Genomic DNA, 19,766 nt, shown 5'->3' with positions numbered 1-19,766 from the left:
CGCGGGATTCGGGATTCAGAGCAGCAGACCCAGCATCCCCTGGTCTAGGGACAACAGCAAAAAAGGAACGTGCTGCCAGCAGCAGCCGATTCTGCTTTCCCACAGAACTGGGCAGCACATAGGCTCAAGTCCCTCCAGTTCACAGGGGAGTTTTACTAAAGAGGATAGTGCCATTACTTACAGGTTGAGACTGAATTTAAACTTAAAGTGCCATCTTGCCTGTGTTACCTGGAGTAATGGAGTGCGAGGGGATCCAGGGCTCACCTTTGCAACGGGCAATGTGGATTCCACAGTGTGGAGTACAGGGCAGATAGGTCTGCCAGGAATAACTGAAGTGTGGAATAACTCAGCACTGCAGTCTTCACGTCTCCACACAGGGGCAACACAGGGCCAAGGTAAGGAGCTTTCCCAGCACAAAAGGAGTGGAGGTGGAAGGACAAGGCACAGCCAGCCACCACTGCCACCAGACCTGCACGGAGTTGGCACAAGGGCCTGAAGCCAGCCAAACTCCTGCTGGCTGCATCCCCTGCACCCCCTTCCCCAACACTGCTGTTTCTAGGAGCGCTCTCTCCCAGTGTCCCCTTACCTGCCACACGCATCACGTCCCTCCGGTCAGCTCCCTATAAAGGCAGCTGTTTGGCTCCTGGATCACAGCTGGCCCGGAAAGCAATACAGTAGCATTTGCCCACTACTGTGCCCAAGCTTCAGAAGCTGGACAACGGCCAGTCTCAGCAACTGACATCACACACAACGTCTGACACAGTCCCAAAAAGGAATCCAAAAGGAAGCTTCTTTCTGTGGACCTTTTAATCTGAACCCAGTCCTTGCATTACTCAAACACAATTTCCTAAGGTTGATCAGGTAGAGAGCACAGGCTGCATCTCAAATCTACCCCATTCATCCCCCCTACCTCTGCTTCCCCGTCTCCAGCCCACCCTGTTCAACCTCACACCGCTGAAGCTGTAGGCCATCGTGCTCTCCCAACTCTGGTTCCTCCTAAAGACTTTTCTTAGGCAAAGACATAGAAACCAACCCTTTTCCTGAGTGTGCCCAAGGCACCAATAGCTCATTACATATCTCTCCTACTCTATTACATGTGAATCCATTTTGTAGACCCCAGTGTCATTGGGCCAGGGACTGTGCTTTGTATCTTGCTCCCGGGGAACTGGTAAAGGCAGAAATGGGGAAAAGAGAATAAGCAGTACAAAACAAGGGTTTTCACGTTCTCATTTTAATGTTTAGAGACCAAATTAACACCACCAGAGCAGTAAGGGTGAAGGACCATTTCCCAAACACACCGCAGATGTTCTGTGAAATAAATCAACCCTCTTTTGGAGAAAAACAAGGTATTCCACCATTTAAACTAGTTGTTTGTAATTTTTAAACAGAAAGAGAGAGAGACTCTTGATGAACCTCAACTTTTTCACGTTTCACCATTTTCTAGAAAAGTACCGAGGAGCAGCTACTGTATGAAAGGATATAGACAGGATTGCCAGAGATCTTTCTAAGCTTTCATACAAAGTTGCGGGCAATGGCCAGTACTTTGGAGAACTCCCCTTCTCTCTGTCGCAAGATATAGGGTATTGGTGTTTTTATTCTAGTCCCTACTGGATTTCCGTTGTCTTCTATGAGTACTACATTGTTGGAATCAAATCTAGGCATCATGTTGGGGCCAGGCATCTTGTGCCCTACAATTAATGCCTTCTTCTTTTCTCCTTTGATAGCCAGAAGGATCGTATCTCCCACTTTGCCAACTCCGGTCTTGTTATACACATGGATACATTTTGGTGGCCGGTGGTACGGCGTGTTCCCCAAGGTGCTGTTGTCCACCACTCGCACACGGGTGAGCTTCTGTATTGCTCGGCGTGCTCCGGTGATACTAGCAAAAGACGGGAAAAAAATGACAGATAGATCTCCTCAATAATCCTTGGGGAGCAAGGGCAAACCCAGCACAGGATCCTGTCATTACACAAACCGCTTGGAAAGCGCCAGCAATAAATACATACCATATGGGTGACACACTGACGGCAGTCAGTGTGCCCTTTGAAAGCCAGATGCTACTTTGGGCTTTGCACACTCTTCACTAAAGGTCAAACATAAAATGACCGTTCTACTCTGAAACATGACTAAAAGATGGCATAAAGAGTGGCTTGCATTTACGGGGCTTTTTAGCAACTGCAGATGGTTCCATTCAACTTCAATTTAAAAGCAAAAAAGCGTGCTTGCTTCTGCTACAAACAGCCTACAGGAAACTAAGACTCAAGTCAGTCTCTTTCAATCTTGTACACAGTCACCAGCAATATGGACTTTTCTGACCAATCTCCTTTTCAGTCAGTGAGGGTTTCCCATCCTACTCCGCTCTGAGGTCCTGCTGTGGCTGTGCTAAGATGCCACCAACTAGAATCTAACAGATCATCACCTTCCCCATGTGGGAGGAACCCAGAGAGACGCAGCCTCTTCTGTATCTGTTTCCTCTGTGGGATTATCAGGATTAAAAAACAACAGAAATAAATTGCACAAAGTTGTTAGATCTGACTCTGAATATGCTTGGGAACTGCAGGAATAAACTGAGAAATATTTCAGCCTCCCTTACAGACCGGCTATTCCTTTATCCAGTAAGCTCAAATTCAAGCGATTTGTTGCTTCTCTTCAAAGGATGCCCAAACACAAACCATCAGAAAAGCAGGAAGATCCTTTCTACTGCTAAACTGCTTTGCAGTAAGGTACTAGAAAGATGTTGGCCAAACAGCTGCAGGCATGCCAAGCTGCTATCAGCTGAACTACTCAAATAGACAGCATACGGAATCAACCTAACCACCGTTCAGCTCGTTTTGCAGAGCAGAAGAGTGTACAGAAAGTACAGACCAGTGGGGACCATCAGTCCTTCTTGAAGACGAAGGACCTGTATTTGCAAAGCTGCCTAGAAGAAGAGCAAGCCATCCTCTGTGTATCAAACACTGTGTGGATGGACATCAGTTGAAGCAGACGTTTTTACATGCAGTAAGGGAAGGTTGGCTGGGTCAGTCTGCTTTAGCCTAACTGTCAGAGGTCAGGTGCTGCCTCTCAAAATCTGTTTCTCGTAGCAGAGGCTGACCCCAGCTTTCCCCTACAAGAGGACACCTCTCTTCTCTCTCAGAAGCCACTCACGTGTGCAAGCAGCCACCTTCTCCCATTACATCCCCCCTGGCAGGGACTGTGGCATACCACAAACTCTGCCTGCCCCCTGAGGCTGCACAGCAGGGAAGGCAGGAGGGAGGACGCTGCAAAGGGACAAGTGTTGTCACATGAAGGAGAAGGGGAAACCTAGGTGGGACCACATCTACAACACAGCAGTGGCAAACAACTGTAAGTGTGATTGCCCAGGTACCACTAGACAAGACTAACTGCACAGTGAGGACTTTTTCTTTCCCCTCCTTTCATTTCTGCCACAGTCTTGGAGCAAAACCCCACCACGTCCAAATCAGGCCCACCACAGAGGAAAGGTTTCCCTGTTAAGACTGTTGGACTTCACCTCCCTCTCGTTGTCAGCACAAGTATATCCTTTAAATGTCTAGTGGTCAATGCTCTCATGCAGTTCATTTACAGGCAAAGCCAGTAAGACCCATGATATATCATGATAGCTCCTGGGACTATCACACAACCTAGTTTTGAGCATTGTCTTAATCCCCTCTCTAGACCACAGTCACAGGAGTGACTCTTCTCATCCTTTAAACTGAAGCCCTGTCCCGTCAGAGAGTTATATACCAGAGATTCCCCATACCTGCGCTGAGCGTACTGTAGGATTAGGCTCTAATCTTTGTGCAAGGCATTGTAAAATATGAGGTCCATAAATTTAAGAAGCTTTACGTGCCCTGAGACTGAAACATGAACCTAAACAAAAATAACAAAATGGACACTGTTAAGGTACAAGGAAATAATTTTTCAGGTTATTTGCATTCTATATAACTGAAGTGATAAACTCTGGAACAATTTTAAACATGTAATTGGCTCTGTATCAGCAGGGGCTGGGCATTCCTTTTTTGCACTTAGCTGAGAAACACAGGCACTTTCAATTTCTGCTTGCAGACCCTTGCATTGCCCTCAAAGGCCTAAAAGCTTCCTTACACACATGCAGAGTTCAGGCCACATTCAGACTGTCAGGAACCTGCGTATCTTGTTGTGCTTGGGCTCACTTTACAACCTGTGAAGAGACAACTGTGAGGGTTTTTTTTAATTATATTATCCTTTTCAAATTAGAAATACTATATAGTATGCTTGAACAGCTTAACAGCATCTCTTTCAATCAGGAAACTCTCTCAAGAAAACAAAAGCAAAAGCAAGATTTGAAAATTACCTGAAGTGTCGTTGGATCACCGTACTGCTTAGATGGGTTAAGGATAAACTCAAGCACCTATTCAGGAGAGCCATTTGGATTCTGGTAACCTGCTCTGTATAAGAAACAAGAGAATTATGAACTGTGGAAAATGGACAGAATTACTTTTGATTCCTTTCCCTTATGTGAATCACACACTAGAGCCTCAGCACCAATTTAGACACTGCAATCCACGGCACACAGAGTGGCAGCAGCAGCCGCAGCACGCTACAACGCAAATGAACAACCCCTGCCTGAATTCAGGAGACAATATAACTTAGATGTGCATACTACAAAGCTGGATTCAGCATCACTGCATTGCAGTTTCCTGTAGGCAGAGGTAAGGGCCCTTCTGCACGCACTGTGAACCATGTAACAAAAAGCAGGTTCGAGAATTTCAGATGTGAACTAGTTTAGAGGCTGCATTGACCAGTAAAAGCTACCACAGTTACTTGCCAAAGCTGCCAACGTTACCTATAAAATCAAGCAGAAAGCCAGAGATCCTCTGCAGACTAGCATCAGAACTTCAAGAAACAATTTGCCAGACAAGGAACAAGCCAAAGCTCCACTGGAGAGCGCACGCTCCCTCTCGGCGTACACGGGGTGTTAAGCAGCCTGTGTTTAGAGACCGGAATCACACCTCTCCCAATCCCACCCTGTTAAGGCTGCCCAGATGAAACAGCTCCCCGTTACTTTACGGTGCTTGCTCAACCCAAACCGCAACACCACCTTGACTGCAGCAGAGCTGGCTTACAAGGGTAACCTCAGACTGAAGTTTACCAAACCCTCTTCTCTGCCTGCACCTGCGGCGGCTCCCCAACCTCATTCTGTCAGGCTGATGGGGACCCGCTGGCACGTGCAATCGCAAAGGCTCATCTGGACCCAGATCACTTTGCCAGACGTCGGTTCGGGAGCAATGACCCAGGCAGCTATGCTGGTAGATCCAAATGAAGGGAGAAAACAACATGGACCTAGAGCCAGGCCTCTTTCAGGCCAGCTCAGATAAAGCTAAGGCTTTCCATCTGACTGCAACTACCGCTATGTGACACTGCTTGCTCAGACCTTGGCAGGGTAACCAGCGCATGCTCCGCTTCTCTCCTTTCTAAAGTAAACATTAAAAATACATTGACCTCTTATCTCCCTTTGCCAGTTCTGATGAGCTTAAGGCCAAACTGTAGCAGTATGTTGTAAAGCCATTTTCTTTTATTTTAAAAACAAAGCTGACCTAACTTCTGTTGGGAGAAAAAAATACCTGCAGAGCCTTCCGACAGATGATGCCACAGCTGTTCTCACTACAAGCAAGTAAAGCCCAAGCTAAATTTTTGCTGTTTTTATTTTTCCCCAGTTTGTTTGCTTACTTGGGGTTGTATGTTATTTTTAGGGTTTGTGGTTACCCTACAGAGCAAACATTACCTGACAGCAATAAGAGAAGCACTGGAGATGTGCACCAAAGCTATTCTGTAGCAGCGCTCCTTGAGCAAAGCACACAATACTTGGCAAACCATTTCGCCTGTCACACAGGCAAGTGTGGAAGAGAACAGCAACAGCCAAATCCTACATTTACTTGCTAAACAAAGGCACTTTTCAGTGGGGTAGATCTCCAAACAGATTCAGAGCTTCCTTTCAGAGCCTGCCTGCACTGTCCCCTCCCTGAAACAAGGCTCCAAGAAGGCTGTGTTTTTGCCACAGCTCCTTACCTAGCTCTGTGATCCTAAAAAAAAACAAGACCCTTTGGTAATTACAGTGCTGCTGGCAATCAAGGTCCAATTACATGTACCTTGCTGCTGCTAGGATTTCTAAGCAAGTTCAACTACGTTGCCTTGCTGTAAGCCCACACTGTGCGTTGGCAGGGAGGGCAGCCTGGGTGTACTTTTTCCCCTGTGTGAAATTCAAACCCAGTGGGTAATGCTGCTCCTACTTCCTCTAGAATCGCACCGAGGCTTTGGATCCCTCTGGAAAACCCAAACAGGGAGCAGCAACAAGTCAGCCTCTCTGTTGTCTTTGATGGACACTTCTTGGGGAGTCCAGCTGCCACTGTTACCTCTGTCAGGCACGGTGGCAGGAGAGGATGTGCTTGCTCATCCTCACCACTACGTAAGACCGATGGGTCTGCTGGCTCATGGCAGTGCAGGCACAGGCGCACGCTCTGCCCACTGTCAGAGGGACAGCAACACCGGGACTAGCATAGCTAGAGGTGCTCAAGGCCACATGTCAGAGTCCCCAAATGCTGCCTAAACTCTGAACTCACTCCCCACTCCTGGGAGGGAGTCACCATTTGTTTCTGCCCTGTGGCAGCAGTGAAGGTTTGAAGTTAAAAAACTACCAGAAGCATCAATAGCGTTAAGTGGCCAAGGACTGTTTATTTTTCCAGATGACTCAGTACCCTCTTCTTTGCTAAGAATCATTCCTCGGCACATTAAGATGTGTCACAAGCTAAGAAACTTCGTATGATTGATTATTTGGTATGAAGCATCCTGTCAGGAACTGAGTAAACAAGGGGGATGCTTCCAATTAGCTGGAAGGTTCAGGGTGGAGGAAAGGGAAGAATGCACCTGTGGCACATCGTACAGCATTCAAGGGTGCAGGTGGGTTCACAAAGAGTGAATCGCACCTTCAGCTATCATAACACGCCAGCTTCCCTTCTGAAAACGAACAGCCAAGTGTTTGACTCTGTCTCCAGGTGCTCCTCAACCAGACCCAGTCCCAACTTGCTTCCTCTGCGGCTGTGAACTCGATCTCCTCTGCCCTCAGTTCTCCCCTCTGCAGAGTGGCTAATTACTAAACTGAACTCCAAACGGCACAGAAGCCACTCACTGTGTCACGCTGGGTGCTGCCACATGAGTTGGTGCCAAAGTTGAAGAGCTGCTATAGAGCAATGACAGCCACCAGCCCCAGCACCTCTCTCCTTCCCAGCGTCGATGTTGTCTCACGTCAATGGGCCTTAAAAAGGCTCTGAGGAGGCTGCACTTAGCACAGGCATGGGGAACGCACAGGACCCGAGTTTGCTTCTGAAGGTGACTCTCCCCAGGTCGTCAGTGCTCCGAGGCGTATGGGAAGAGTACCCCCATAACCCTCAAGCACAGGAAAATGTGCAGGAATTCCCAAAAAGTCTGCTGTCGGTATTGACCAACTGATACAGGATTGCACCCTCCAATGCCCTGGATGAGCAAAATACCACTGCTGCTTAGTACTTACTAATACACTCCTGACCAAGGAATTATCTTGGAAGGGACTTCTGGAGGTCATCTAGTCCAATCTCCTGCTCAAGCAGGATTAATTTCCAAGTTGTTCGTGCTAGGCAAGAGCAGTATTTAAACGGACACGTTCTAAAACAAAAGGCCCAGCACAAAGGCAACTATTGATATAACAATGGCCACGTGTAGCTGCACCAAAGCAGCAATAAAGAACCGTGCAGAGAAACCTCTCTCCCAGTTTCTACCCTGCTGCCCCTAAATTCTGGCTCTATCTCATGGTTAAAAAGACTCATTTCTTAAAACCAGAATCATATATGCTTTGCTTCTCTCTGCTCCACATACCTGTTAAAAGTTAGCACAGACATCAGACAGATTTTGGAGTAAGATTCAGAAAGGGGCAAGGAGTTTGTTAATCAAATATTCACTAAAATGACCCAATTTCTACTTCACTGAATAAGTCTGAGCATGCAATAACCTGATGCAGCAAGTACTCCCTTCTCAAGGGCCCTTCAGCCTTACCCCACTCAATGAAACAGACGGACATCAAATTCCAGCACTGCACAACAAAGAAACTCTTCATCAGTTATAAACCTCTGGAAGTTATTTGCCCACTCTACCAGTTTCAAGTGCCACACTAAAGCTACCACCTTCATCAGTTTTCCTTGAGATTAAAGAACTAACTTATATTCACCACAATCTGGAGTGGTTTTTGAATGGAGGAATTCCGGAAAATTTTATCCCAGCTAATGAAAGTGGGCCACATACAGTATTTTCATCAAATGCATGACAACGCACAGGTAGACCACCTCTGGGAGCTGATACAAAGCAAGGACATCTTCCAGATAAGGAAAACGGGATTACATACTCCCTTTGAACCAACGTCAGGGCACACAGTACCAGGAAAGGAAGCCCTGCGTGTGTCCCCCACACACATCTCCATCACCTCCCTTATGGTGGCTCTAGCATCCACGTAAATCGCAGTTTTCAGAGATCAGTTCCCTGATCCAACTCACCCCGCAGCTGCATGATGCTGGTGCAGGGGAATGTGGCAAAACTCAAGGCTGGGACTTCTCCTTTTACTGCCAACCCAGACTTACGTCATGACAGTATCTCAGGAAAAAGAGCGGGAAATTTGGACAAGACAAGAATCTCTTTCATTTCAGCAAAAATACTGATGTGCTTCACAAGCACGGTCTGCACGAATGTGCACTATTAACACAGCCATAGGAGCACTAAAAAGGTCTGCATCTGAACACTTAAGAGGCCAGAGTAATGGCTCTGACCAAGGTTTTATCAGTGACGTATATCCTAAACCAGTCGAGGTGCTGTTCTTACCCTGCCTGAATGGTAAATATACTTTTACACAGTGCCGTTACCTAGCAATCCAGTATTGCTTTCCTTTTTAATCACAAGTTTTGGAAATAACACCTGCTCCATTCAGCTATTGCTTTTCCTTCTTTCTGCTAGTAACTCATCCACACAAACAGACCCCGGGGGAAAACGAATGGACGCTGCAGAGCAAATGCTGAGGCCCACTACCCAAAGCCTGCTGTCAAACATACAAAATAAAACAGGGAAAAATATTCTTCACTTTAATAGTAGTAACCTGACCTACACAGTCAAACAGTGGGGGCCAGCATCCCCTTTATTCTTCTAAGAGACCACAAACAACATGCTCCAGGCACCACAAAGATCTGAACTGCATCTGTCATCCATCATTAAAACACAGGAAATAAATCCAAGACAATATGCGCGATGCAAATACCTAAACCCCTACTCTGCCACTGCAGGTTTATTTATAGACCGTCTGCCAGGGTGAGCTACAAGAGCCAACTGTGAACTACGGGACTCAATCCATTCACAGCTCTCCTCATAAAGGAAATGATGTGATTAAGGGCTTGTGTGTGTTAAAAATACACCAGATATTCATTACCAAGACATAATTGGTTCTACATTAATGACAGCCAGAAAGGCCAGGATTCACAAAGAGAAATTAAGTCTTTTCAAATTCTGTTTATGAATAGGATTAACTATTAAACAGGATATTTATTGATCCAAGTTACCAACAGAAACTCATTACAGGTACATCTGTTAACAATTTCAAAGCAAAACACACTAACCTCATTTTCGAAACCACAATCAGGAAAAACAGATTAAAAAAAAAAAAAAAGATGAATACCTCCAATGGAAAACTTATTGTTAACATTTTAAGTACTCAGAAGTCCCAACTCCAAGGGCAGCTATGGCTGTTATCATTCTAGTATCCAAGCACCCTAAACCATTCTATATATTCCTATTCACAGCACTGTACTAAAATAGGGAGAGATTATTCCTAGTGCACCAGCAGGAAATTAAGCTACAGAGAGGGCAACTTCCTATGTGAGGTCAAAGGAAAGGAGCAGCAGAGCAGCTACCTAACCCCAGCAGCTCTGCTCTGCTATGGTCTGTGGGGCTGGGAGTGAAACCGAGCAAGGTCCCCTCCTGTCTCTGCCTTCTGCAATTACATATGAATTCAGAAAATTGCCCTATCTCCCATAATTTAATGCTGCTATAGCCTCTCAACTGCATATTTACTACTTCTATAGGTATTGAGGTCTCAGGAACAGAACAATAAGTGGCAAGCCACAAGACCAGCAAGTTATGATCACAAACCAGATAGCAGTAACCTCCCTGGGGGGAGCTGTGGAAGGGAGGGCACAAACAAGAAGGAACAGAAGGTGAGGAGCTGTGGCTCAACCATAAAAAAAAAAAAAAAAAAAATTAGAAACCACTGACCTAGGCTAGTTGTTCACAGAACAAAGAATGACAGTGGCTCTGGGCCTTCCTGACAAAGCTATACCAGAAAAAAGATGCCTAATACAGGCAGAATCCAGGCTTAAGAGAAACCTGACCTGGAGACAAAGGCACGCTCATGCTGCAAGGCAGCACAGAGCTACCTACAGCTTTGCTGGAATAAGCCTCACTCCTCACTCAGAATCTTCCCTTAACTCTGCTTATCTCCTTCTAAATAAGACCCTCCTATGTAAGCTTGGAGAAGAGAAGGCTCGAACCAGGCAAATGAATGCAGCTTAGTTGAGCATCGGTGTCCTACTTTTAAAAGACTGACAGCCCGTCTGCTTTTACAACAAGGAGTAAGTCTTTCACACTTTTAAGAAACCTGTGATGCTGTCTTCTTGCCCAAATTGCCTCCCCTTACTCACCGGACCTCCAAAGATGTTTTTTGGAGAACAACCTGCAAAGCACAGACTAGCGCCCACACTTCCTGAGTCCCCATGACACACACCAGTAAATGCCACACTTGTCAGGGCACAGGAATTTTGGTCCAACTTTGCTGCATGACTACTCATACCCACGTAAACCTAATCCCAGCAGCACAGCCCCGCATGAATTCTGAAGCAAAGAAAGGCCCTGAAGGACGAATGGGTTGGAATAGCGTTTTCCCCCTTCCCCCATCCAGACTGCTAGGGCACAGCCTGAAGCCGGGGGGGGGGGGGGAGCAGAGGGTGCTGCCTGCCAGGAGAGGCAAGATGCTGCCGGTCACCCCATCCTGCAGGCGACAGGAAGGCTCCAGGCTCCGTCTCCCTGATGCTTTTACAGGATGCCACAACGCTCTGCCCTGCTGCGCACCGCCCAGACTCGCCCCTCGCCGCCTTCGAGGCCACCGTTTCTCAGTCTTTCTAGAGCAGCAGCCCACGCTCAGGGTTAGACGTCTCCGGGCCGGTGCACGGAACATCAGCGCGGCGCCTGCGAACGGTTCCCCGCAAGGGCCGGGCAGCAGGGCCCGTACCCGGGGGGGAAGGCAGGGCCCGGCCAGCCCGGGCGCCGCAGGGCCCAGAGGCGGGCGCGGCGGCGGCCGCACACGCACCGCGGCCCAGCTCGCACTCAGCCCCAGCGCTCGGGGTCTGAGGGGGGGCCCGGCCCCGGGGGAAAGCGAGCCGGCCCCGGGGGAGCGGCCCGGCCCGGTGGGGCAAGGCCCCCCCGCAGGCCGCCGGTCCGGCATGCCTGAGGCCTCGCGGCTCGGGGGCGGGGCGCCCGCTGCCGCACGGCTGCCCCCGCCTCTCCCGGGGCCGCCGCCGTTGCACCGCCCGCCCTCACGGAGCGCAGACCCCAAACCGCCCCCCCCCCCGCTGCGCACCTCCGAGGGGAAACGCGGACCCTGCGCCCGCAGGCCCGCGCGCAGGCGCAGCACCGCCCGCTGGCCCCGCCCAGCGCTGTGCGGCGCCGGGGCCACGCCCCCCCTCCCTGCGCTCCGCCCCGCCCCGCCCCGCCCCGCCGAGCGGTCGCCGCTCGCTCCCGTGCGCGGCGCAGCGCAGCGCGGTACCGCAGCGCCCGGCCCGGCCCGGCCCGGCCCAGCGGAGCGGCAGCCCGGGAGGAGTCAGTCCGCGCCTGACGCCGGGGTAAGCTCAGCCGCCGGCGCGGCTCCTCCAGGCCGGGTGGGCCCGGGGCCGCGGCTCGCCGCCTCGGTGCTTGCTGGGTTGCGGAGGAGGGGGGGGGGGGGCGCGGCGGCAGCGCCTCGGGCCCTCCTGAGGGAGGAGCCGGCCGGGCCCGGCGGCGCGGCCGGTGCGCGGAGCCCCGCGGCGGGGGGGGGGGGGGCGCCGCCGCCTGCCATCTTGGGGTGGAGCGGGTTGGGGGGCGCGCCTGGGTGCGGCCCGGGCATCCCCGCCGCCCACCCCGCGCTGGGGCTCCGGGGCTTCTGGGCCGCTTCCCGGGCGCCCCTCCTCTGCCGTCCCCTCGCTGGTTAACGCGGTGTCTGGCCCCTCCGGGGGTCGCTGGGCCCGTTTCTGCGGGGTGGCCCCGGCTCCTCCCTCACCTGCGAGCGCCGTCGGGAGGTGCTGAGGCCGCTTTTGTGTGGGCTCGGTCTTGGAGAGCTGCCTGCCCTCCTCCCTGCCTCTCCTCCGGGCACCGCCGTGATGGAGAGCAGTAGCGAGGTAGGAGGAGGGGTGTGCCGAGGGTGGGAACGGCAGGCGAATTTCTGAGACCGCCCTGCCTCCCGTGCCCTAGAGAACTTAGCAAAGCGCTATCAGATAGGACTTGTGCCTGTGGCCCTGTAGCCACGCAGTTCCCTTTCTGCTCTTGTCTTGATCACCAGCCCCTCCAAATCAGCAAACCGTGGTTATTCCTCCTGTCCTGGAGTGAGCTCTGTATGTAGCTACCTGCTGGAGGCATCACGCCAAAAATCTGTGACGTGGCTGCAGTCAGCCCGATGCCTGTAGCAGGTTTGATAGCTCTCAGCTGGATGGAGACCAGGTATTTTGGGAATTTGAGATTCCGAGCACCTCCCTCCCTTGTCCTTCCCTCGATGGTAGGAGTTGGAAGCAAAAGGCTGATCAGTGCATGCTCAGGGTGGCTAATTTAGTTGTGCATAGTCCACGAGGAGCCTCTCCCACCCCGTACTTGTCTGTTACTGTGGAAATACCCTGCTCCATCGTGTCGTCCTCTGGAGTAAGCAGTCATGGGAAGCCACTGGCTGCAGGGTAGGACCATCCCATTAGCAGCAGTCACAAAGCCACAGAAGGGTTGAATGGCACAGGTGCCTCTGGGATGGTCCTGCACATGCCCCACCCGGGCGTGGGACAAAGCCCTAGCAAGTGCATTGCAGGGACTGGTAACCCTCCCCTCCAAACCCGCGTGCTGTACGGTCCCTAATAGCCTTTTATTCTCTTAACGCTTCTGAGGGAGCAGAAAGCCAACCACTCAGCTCATAACTGACTCCAGGAGGACTCCGCTCAAACCAGAAATAGCAAAGCATTAAGGACGTTGCATCTAATGACTGCAATTAGCTCATATCTACATAGGAAAGGCCTTTTTCATCTCAAACCTTTTAGTGGTAGGAATACGCTGTCTTTACGGGGGAAGAAGTCCCTTCTGCAGTCTTTACCTGGATACCATAGGAGCAAGATAACCGTGAAAGAAGACGCCTTTGAGGGGGTTGGGAAGAGACTCTGGTTTGGCTCATGAGTGTGTTTTGTTGCACTAAGTTTGCTCTATTTTTGTCTGTTCCTGTCTTCAGTAACCTTGGAAGGAACTGAAGCTACTGTATTTTGTGAGGGTGTCAGTTTTCTTGTTAAGAAGGCATTGCTATGAGGTTTGCAATGCTCCATTTTCTTCCCCTTTGACCAGAGTACAGTGCAACTATCCTGAAGTGTCCTGAAGTCATGAATTGAACCAAAAAAAGTAAAAGCACTTTGCTTCTTGTTTGTGTTTTGGTTTGGTTTGGTTTTTCCCTCCAGGCTTTTAAAATATCATTGGTAGTATTTTTTGGTTTTCCTCAGCAATAACATGGGCTAGGAACTTGCTTGGGGTTTTTTGATAAATTTTTACATTAAAAAATATGTCGCCATGAAATTGCTTCATTCTGGGAACTAGGACTTTGAGAAAATACCAGGTAGTTTGAGATTTGTGATTAAAGCCTGAGAGCTGGCAGTGCTGAGGGCCTGTTTTTTGTCCATTGTTAATTATGCTTTCCTTGAGCCTGGGGAACCGGAGTACCTCGGGTCATGGGGAGCCCCGCAGCGACCTGCCTGCAGCTCCTCTGCCACCCTCCCCATCCATACCAAGGTGCAACCCCCAGCCCACCTCCTTTCTGTAAGCTCCCCATCTCCATCCTGGTGCCCGGGGTGAGGCTGTATGTTGGGGACCTGAAGGCTCCACGGGCAGCACCTCCCTCTCCCAGGAAAGGCAGCCGGGACCTGCACCATCTGACGTGAAGCCTATGCAGCTGTGGGGTGCCTGCTTCGTGCCGAAGGAGGCCCTGGGCGTAGGATACTCTGCAAGCTGTTAATTGCAGACGACACTGGTTATGGATCCTGTGGCTGATTTGCATATCAAAGCATCAGAGAGCTCCACGGTGGGTAACGGCAGCAAGGATGAGAGGGCTTTCTGGAGGCTGGGACCGAATCTTCCCTAGGGCTTTTTATGGCGCGTAGATCAGACAAGATGATGGGGATGTTTGGAAAATGGAGATTGTCTTCATGTCCTTGAATGACAGCAGAGTAAAGGCTTTTTTAATCTCGCAGCTGCTTTCCAGGGGGTGGGGAACCAAGGAGGCAGGGAGCAATCCTTGCTGGCAGTCCCTCAGGCTGCTCCTGCCCTACCTCCCTGCCAGCAAGAGCTTGCCCAGCAGCCTGCTGTGTCAAGCCTGGCAGCCCCACGCTGCCCACCAGCAGCCGTCCCCCATGGCCAGCGGCTCCTGCGGCAAGTGGCCAGTGTGCCAGCCCCGCCGCCTGTTCTCCATGCTGCCTCTCGCACGAGGAGGTAGTAGAGGCCCTTCTTGGAGCCTGAAGCAAAGGGGCAAGTTTGCTGCTGCCTGAACTGGCTCTTCAGGGTCACACGTCTTGCCTGATGGCTGAGGAGGCATTGGGGGGTGGGGTCGGGGAACAGCGAAGCCCGGAATGGGCCATGGCCTTTGGGATGCTGTGTGAGTCAGAGGAAGATTGGCCTGTGTCTGGTCTCAGCACAACTGTCTGCTGTTCCTCCAGGCTCTGGAAATGAGCCTGGGGAGCTCGGCACTTGCTTGCAGGCTGAACTGGAAATCGAAAAGCAGGTTTACGGGCAGGGAGAGAGGGAGGGAGGGAGGGAGTCCCTGTGTCCCTCTACCACTTTGATCTTTGCAAGTGTGTTGCTGGTCCTGATGCTCTCACTTGGAAGGACTGTGGTGTGGGGCAGCTGGCCTCTGAAAGTAGCTCAGTGTTCATCCTGGGAGTGCCTGCTGTCTGGAACTGCAGCCCTCCGCCTCTCTGCCATGCCCTGTGCAGCTCAGGCCCTTGGTGGGAAGGACTCCTTGTCTCACCAGCCATATGGGCAGTTGGTGTGTGCATGAACTGGCTTGAGCATGGCCTTTTCAGGGGGTACCTCTCCACCCACAGCCCTTGTCTTGTTGGCAGCTCTCTGCCTTGCTCAGGGGAGTGAGTTGGGGGGGGGGGGGCAGGCTAGAAAGTTGGTTAAAAACAAAAATTGAGGAACGAAAAAGAAACGCTCATGTGTGTACACAATCTGCAACAGCGGATGAGATTCATGAAGCTGGTGCCAAGCTTGTAGAGCAAAGGCTTGCAGTATGAAATGGCTTTTCTCTGAGCCTGCAGGCCTGCGGTTGGCACTGCCTTCTTGTTTCATGTCCTTCCAGCATGGAGCTGGGTGTCTGCCCTCTGCTCCAAATACAGATTAGCTGTAGGAAGCCTGAGACTCTCTTACTAAGTGTGAGATGCAGAACATTCTCCTCCGTGCTCCTTTGTGCAGCAGTCACTGCCCTTTGCAGGGTTATCTTTGCTTGCTCGTTATATGTTCCCTGCACATGATTGGTAAGCAGTGCTGGAAATCCTTCTGTTGTCCCCATGGCTCTTGTGTGTTGATCCTGACTGACGTTCTCCCTCTTTGCTTTTAAGTCCATTCCTCCCCATCCCTCATAAAACCGAGTGGGAATGCTTTCCCAGTAAGCCAGTTCATCTTCTTAGGCCAGGCTCTTATTTGTGGCTACATGGCTTATATGGACAAGATAGGGATTGTGCTGGCATAGCCCTCTGTATGTTTTGAGCAAGGTCTCCTGCTCTTGATGTGCTTTGGTGTAATTGTTGATGCCAGCAGCTTCTGCCCACATGGCTATTGTGCCTGGAAGAGAGAGGGGTCTTGTTTTATGCATGCTGTTTTTCCCCGGAGAAATTGGCAGTCAGTAGTATGGGTCTGGATTAAACCAAGGTTTTGAAGATTCCTGTTTGTGTTGCCAGATCTGGGAAGATGTTTGTGCTATTGCATTAAAGAAAGGGGCCAGATCTCTTAAGGGACTGTGTATTCAAAAGGCAGCACATTGCATCAGCACCAGGAGAAAGCAGTTTCAGGCAGGTTTCATGTCTGCCTGTTTTCAGTACATTCTGCAATTGCTTTTCTGAACCACCACAACCATGCTGCCTCTGAGCAGCAAGCTGAAAAACCTCCCTGCCTTTCTCCAGCCAGAAGAGCGACTGCTGCAGACCTTTGCTATCTGACCGTTGCCTGTCACTCCTTAGAAGGACTGGTATGTCCCCAGAGCTACTCTTGTGAGTCCCTGCGTTGGGTGTGCTCATCCCCACTGCATCCCTGTAGTTCTGTGTGTGGAGCAGTTGCTTGCTTTGACACCCCCTCCCCTTTCCCCTGGGGATGTTCCAGCTGGTTCCCATGGAGGTGTCTGCTCCCAGCTCAGAGCGGAGCATCGAGCTGCCACTGGCGGTGTGACCTCTGGCTCTGTCACACCAACAAGGAGGCCACGTGGTGTTGCTCGTGGGGAGGGGTTGTGCTCTCTCCTGTTGACCTGCATGGAAGAGCAGCTCTGACAGGCTCCCAGAGAGAATCCAGCTGTCTCCTGATGTGTTGCTGACATGGGTCATGGGGAGGGTACTACTCTTACAAATGCAAGAGTGCGTTTAGTAGGAGAGTTGTGTGTTGGCCTGGCCCTGCTTTTGCTAATTAAACAGTGGCCTTTAGTAGGCTCTGTCTTGGGTCCCTTCAAAGCCAGGGGATGAGACAGTCTTGGCATGATTTTGTACTTAGAGGAAACTCAGATGGCAGCAGGCCTTGTCTCCTGCTTGAAATAATTATCAACATCTGATGTCCTCTACTTAGAGGTCAGATGCTGGCAGTGACACAGACTGTGGGAGGGTCTCTACAGATGATGTTAGGATACTTGGGCTCTTGAGCTAAAACTTTAATGCCTTTGGGTCCCAAGGAAGTTCTTAAAAGGGATTCATCCCTCAACTCCCTGTGTCTAGACTCCCTTTGTGTGAAACCATTGAACTCAGGAGGCTTTCAGGTGATGGTGGTGAAGCTGACATCTTCTCCAGGATGACTGCATATGCAAGTTCGTGATTTGGTTTTGCTGGGCTGTTGTCTACACTTGAGGCATAGACCTGGAAATGAATTATTGTGTATCTGCTGAACTGCAGTAGCTGTCCAGGGGCTCGCTATTATTCACAACACAGAAAACGCAGCTTGAGTTGGCATGAGTTGCAAAGTTATAAATCTGGGAGGAAGGCACCAGATTTGCGGTGGATGTGAAACTGGGTGTGAACTCCCAGCTAGGGCAGAAGGAGCCGATGCAGCTAGTGGATGGAAGAAATTGGCTGTGTGGAACAGAGGAACAAATAAAATGTGACAGGAAGATCCCTGTCTTCACCTTGCAAAGAAGGTCAAGGGGTGATGAGGTACTTAAAGGAGTTAATATTAAAAAGTAAATCCAAGCACAAGTCAGAACAGGTGACAAGACTATTCAGGTAAATTAGCTTTGCCCACCTGACCACATCTTTATGATATTTCCCTGAAAGTACTTAAAGAATAGACTAAGGCAACTTTTGTGTGATGAGCAGCCACCCTAGAGAACAGCTAGGGAAGGGAGGTCCCAAGGTTTGATCCCTTGAACTACAGGGAGAAAGAATGGAACTACAACCAGCCTGTCTAATCTGGAATAAACAGTTAAGCAGCAAGTGTTTATCCTGTTAAGAAGGTGGGAGAATATGCTAATTAAAACTCCACCATGCTGCATTTGTCTGGAACGTATCACGTCAAGTCAGCCAACACCCTTGCCTGAAAGGATGACTTGCCTAGTGGCTGAGCGGGGGTGATGACTGTAATGGATCTTGATTTAAGTCAGTCTGTGTCACTGACCCAAATGTGAGCCTTGTAATCAAATGAGGAAGGGGTAGGAGATAGGAACCATCCCTCAGGGGGACCCACAACCAGTTGAAGAGCTGTATGCAAAAGGGTTCCTATCTGATAAGGAGGCCTGGACTAGGGAAAAATGTTGGTGTTGCTAAAGTTCGTGAGTTGGATAAGTTATTGCTCAGCTGAGGAGGGCAAAAACACGAGGCAAGCCTTGTGCCAGGCTCTGTGAGGAGTGACACCTCTAAGGTGCAGGAAGCAATTAGTGCTCTCCTTGACACAGATAAGGTGTTGCTGAAGGACCAGGCTCAAATGTAGATGCAGCTCTTGAAGAAGGATGTGCACAAACAAGAGCGTATCCAGGAAAGCAACAGAAGTTAAGGTCTTTAGAAATATGGTGTGGGAGGAAGGATGAGGAGAATTAGGACTGTGTAGCCTGAGGAAGAAAAGATGGAAGAGGGAACTTCATGGTCTTCAAGGTTGTACAGCAGTGAGGACAGGTCAAGAAGTCACTTTACCTGTAATGAGAATTAAGGTTCTCTGTAATATCAGTTGGGATGATGAAGCAGAGGAGGAGGCTATCTTGAAGGGTTTTTTTATGTTTTTGGGGGTTGGAGGTGGTGGTGGTGGTATTCGGTTTAGAACAAATTAGCCAAAAATCTATAGATATGGCTGAGTTGCAGCTGGCTGTGCCTCAAGCAAAGCATCTCACTGGATGACTTATTAAGGCCCCTTCAAGCCTGGCAGTTGATGTGAAATGTTTGACACCTGGAAAGGCAGCAGTGAGTAGCCCTAGGAATGAGACTTTACTGCTGTAGGAGGTGCTGGGGAGACTGGTATTAAAATACACTGTCTAAATCCAGTGTCAGTGCTGAAAAAAGGATGCTGAAAAATTGTAGCGAATGCAAAAAGAATTACAAGATAATCTGAGGGCTGGAGAGAAAGCTTTATGGTGAGAAACATAAGGAGATCAATCTGTTTATCTAATCAAGGAAAAGATTAAGGTGAGACTTGGTTTTCCTGCTTAAGCATTACCATATCTTGTGACTGTGTATCATCAGCTTGGTAGAGTAGAAATGCCAGGCCATGAAGACTGGCAAGAAAAACCCATGATGCGATGCTGGGGCTGTGTTCACCTTCAGGGATTTGCAGCCAGCTCTGCCTTCTCTTGCAGGGGTGGAGGTCCCTGTCTTTGCCTGTTGCTGCTTTTTCAGCGCACCTCCATTCTCTGGGTTTCAAAGCTCTCCTTGTTTGTTGCTCTTGTCTTGGCTTCTTTCTAAGTCTTTTTTCCTTGAGACTCCCCTACCTGATGAGGAGGCATCTCCAATAAAAAAAGGCACAAGCCTGGCCCCAGCTAGTGTAGGGTGGTGCCCTGACAAACCTACACCCATTCTCTGTGCATGTGCCTCTGAAATTGTTCCCTGCCTCTCCTTGCCCCAGCCCGTCATCTGCCTCTGAGTGATTTATAGCATCCCTTCTCCTGTAGCAACCAACTTCTTTGCTGAACAGGTACCTGGGAGCAGCCAGCACCTACCACCTCTCCAAACTGAGTACCCTGGCCAGTGAAGATGATGTATGAAACCAGATGTCACCCTTGC

At 50.1% G+C, this 19,766-nt stretch overlaps 2 protein-coding genes across 3 annotated transcripts in view; one reads left to right on the top strand and one right to left on the bottom strand.

Annotated features, from left to right (window-relative positions):
• Positions 1-1,215: 1,215 nt before the first annotated feature.
• On the bottom strand, positions 1,216-11,535 carry MRPL14 (mitochondrial ribosomal protein L14). The gene is made up of 3 exons (XM_032995334.2): positions 11,173-11,535; positions 4,334-4,427; positions 1,216-1,879 (listed from the first exon to the last, which is right to left on the bottom strand). Exons 1-3 carry the CDS (start codon positions 11,276-11,278, stop codon positions 1,513-1,515), a joined length of 567 nt encoding a protein of 188 aa, XP_032851225.1. The 5' UTR covers positions 11,279-11,535; the 3' UTR covers positions 1,216-1,512.
• A 267-nt stretch (positions 11,536-11,802) lies between these two features.
• The window catches only part of TMEM63B (transmembrane protein 63B), a 47,390-nt gene continuing 39,426 nt past the window's right edge, over positions 11,803-19,766 (top strand). The window contains exon 1 of one of the 2 annotated variants that reach the window (XM_032995332.2): positions 11,803-11,942. The gene's annotated coding sequence lies outside the window, so the exon portion shown is untranslated. The remainder of the gene's footprint in view (positions 11,943-19,766) is intronic. The other variant, XM_032995333.2, reaches the window with a different exon arrangement.

The sequence above is a fragment of the Tyto alba genome, unplaced genomic scaffold, assembly GCF_018691265.1.
Source record: "Tyto alba isolate M040663 unplaced genomic scaffold, T.alba_DEE_v4.0 Super-Scaffold_16, whole genome shotgun sequence".
NCBI classification, from domain to species: domain Eukaryota; kingdom Metazoa; phylum Chordata; class Aves; order Strigiformes; family Tytonidae; genus Tyto; species Tyto alba.
This window is presented reverse-complemented; position numbering and strand designations above follow the sequence as displayed.

Coding starts and splice junctions, on each gene's coding strand:
- MRPL14 (XM_032995334.2), bottom strand. CDS start 11,278: ATGTTCCGTGCACCGGCCCGGAGACGTCTAACCCTGAGCGTGGGCTGC. Junction 4,428..11,172: donor GCGAGGGGCGAGTCTGGGCG/GTGCGCAGCAGG, acceptor TTTCTTATACAG/AGCAGGTTACCAGAATCCAA. Junction 1,880..4,333: donor GTGATCCAACGACACTTCAG/GTAATTTTCAAA, acceptor GTCTTTTGCTAG/TATCACCGGAGCACGCCGAG.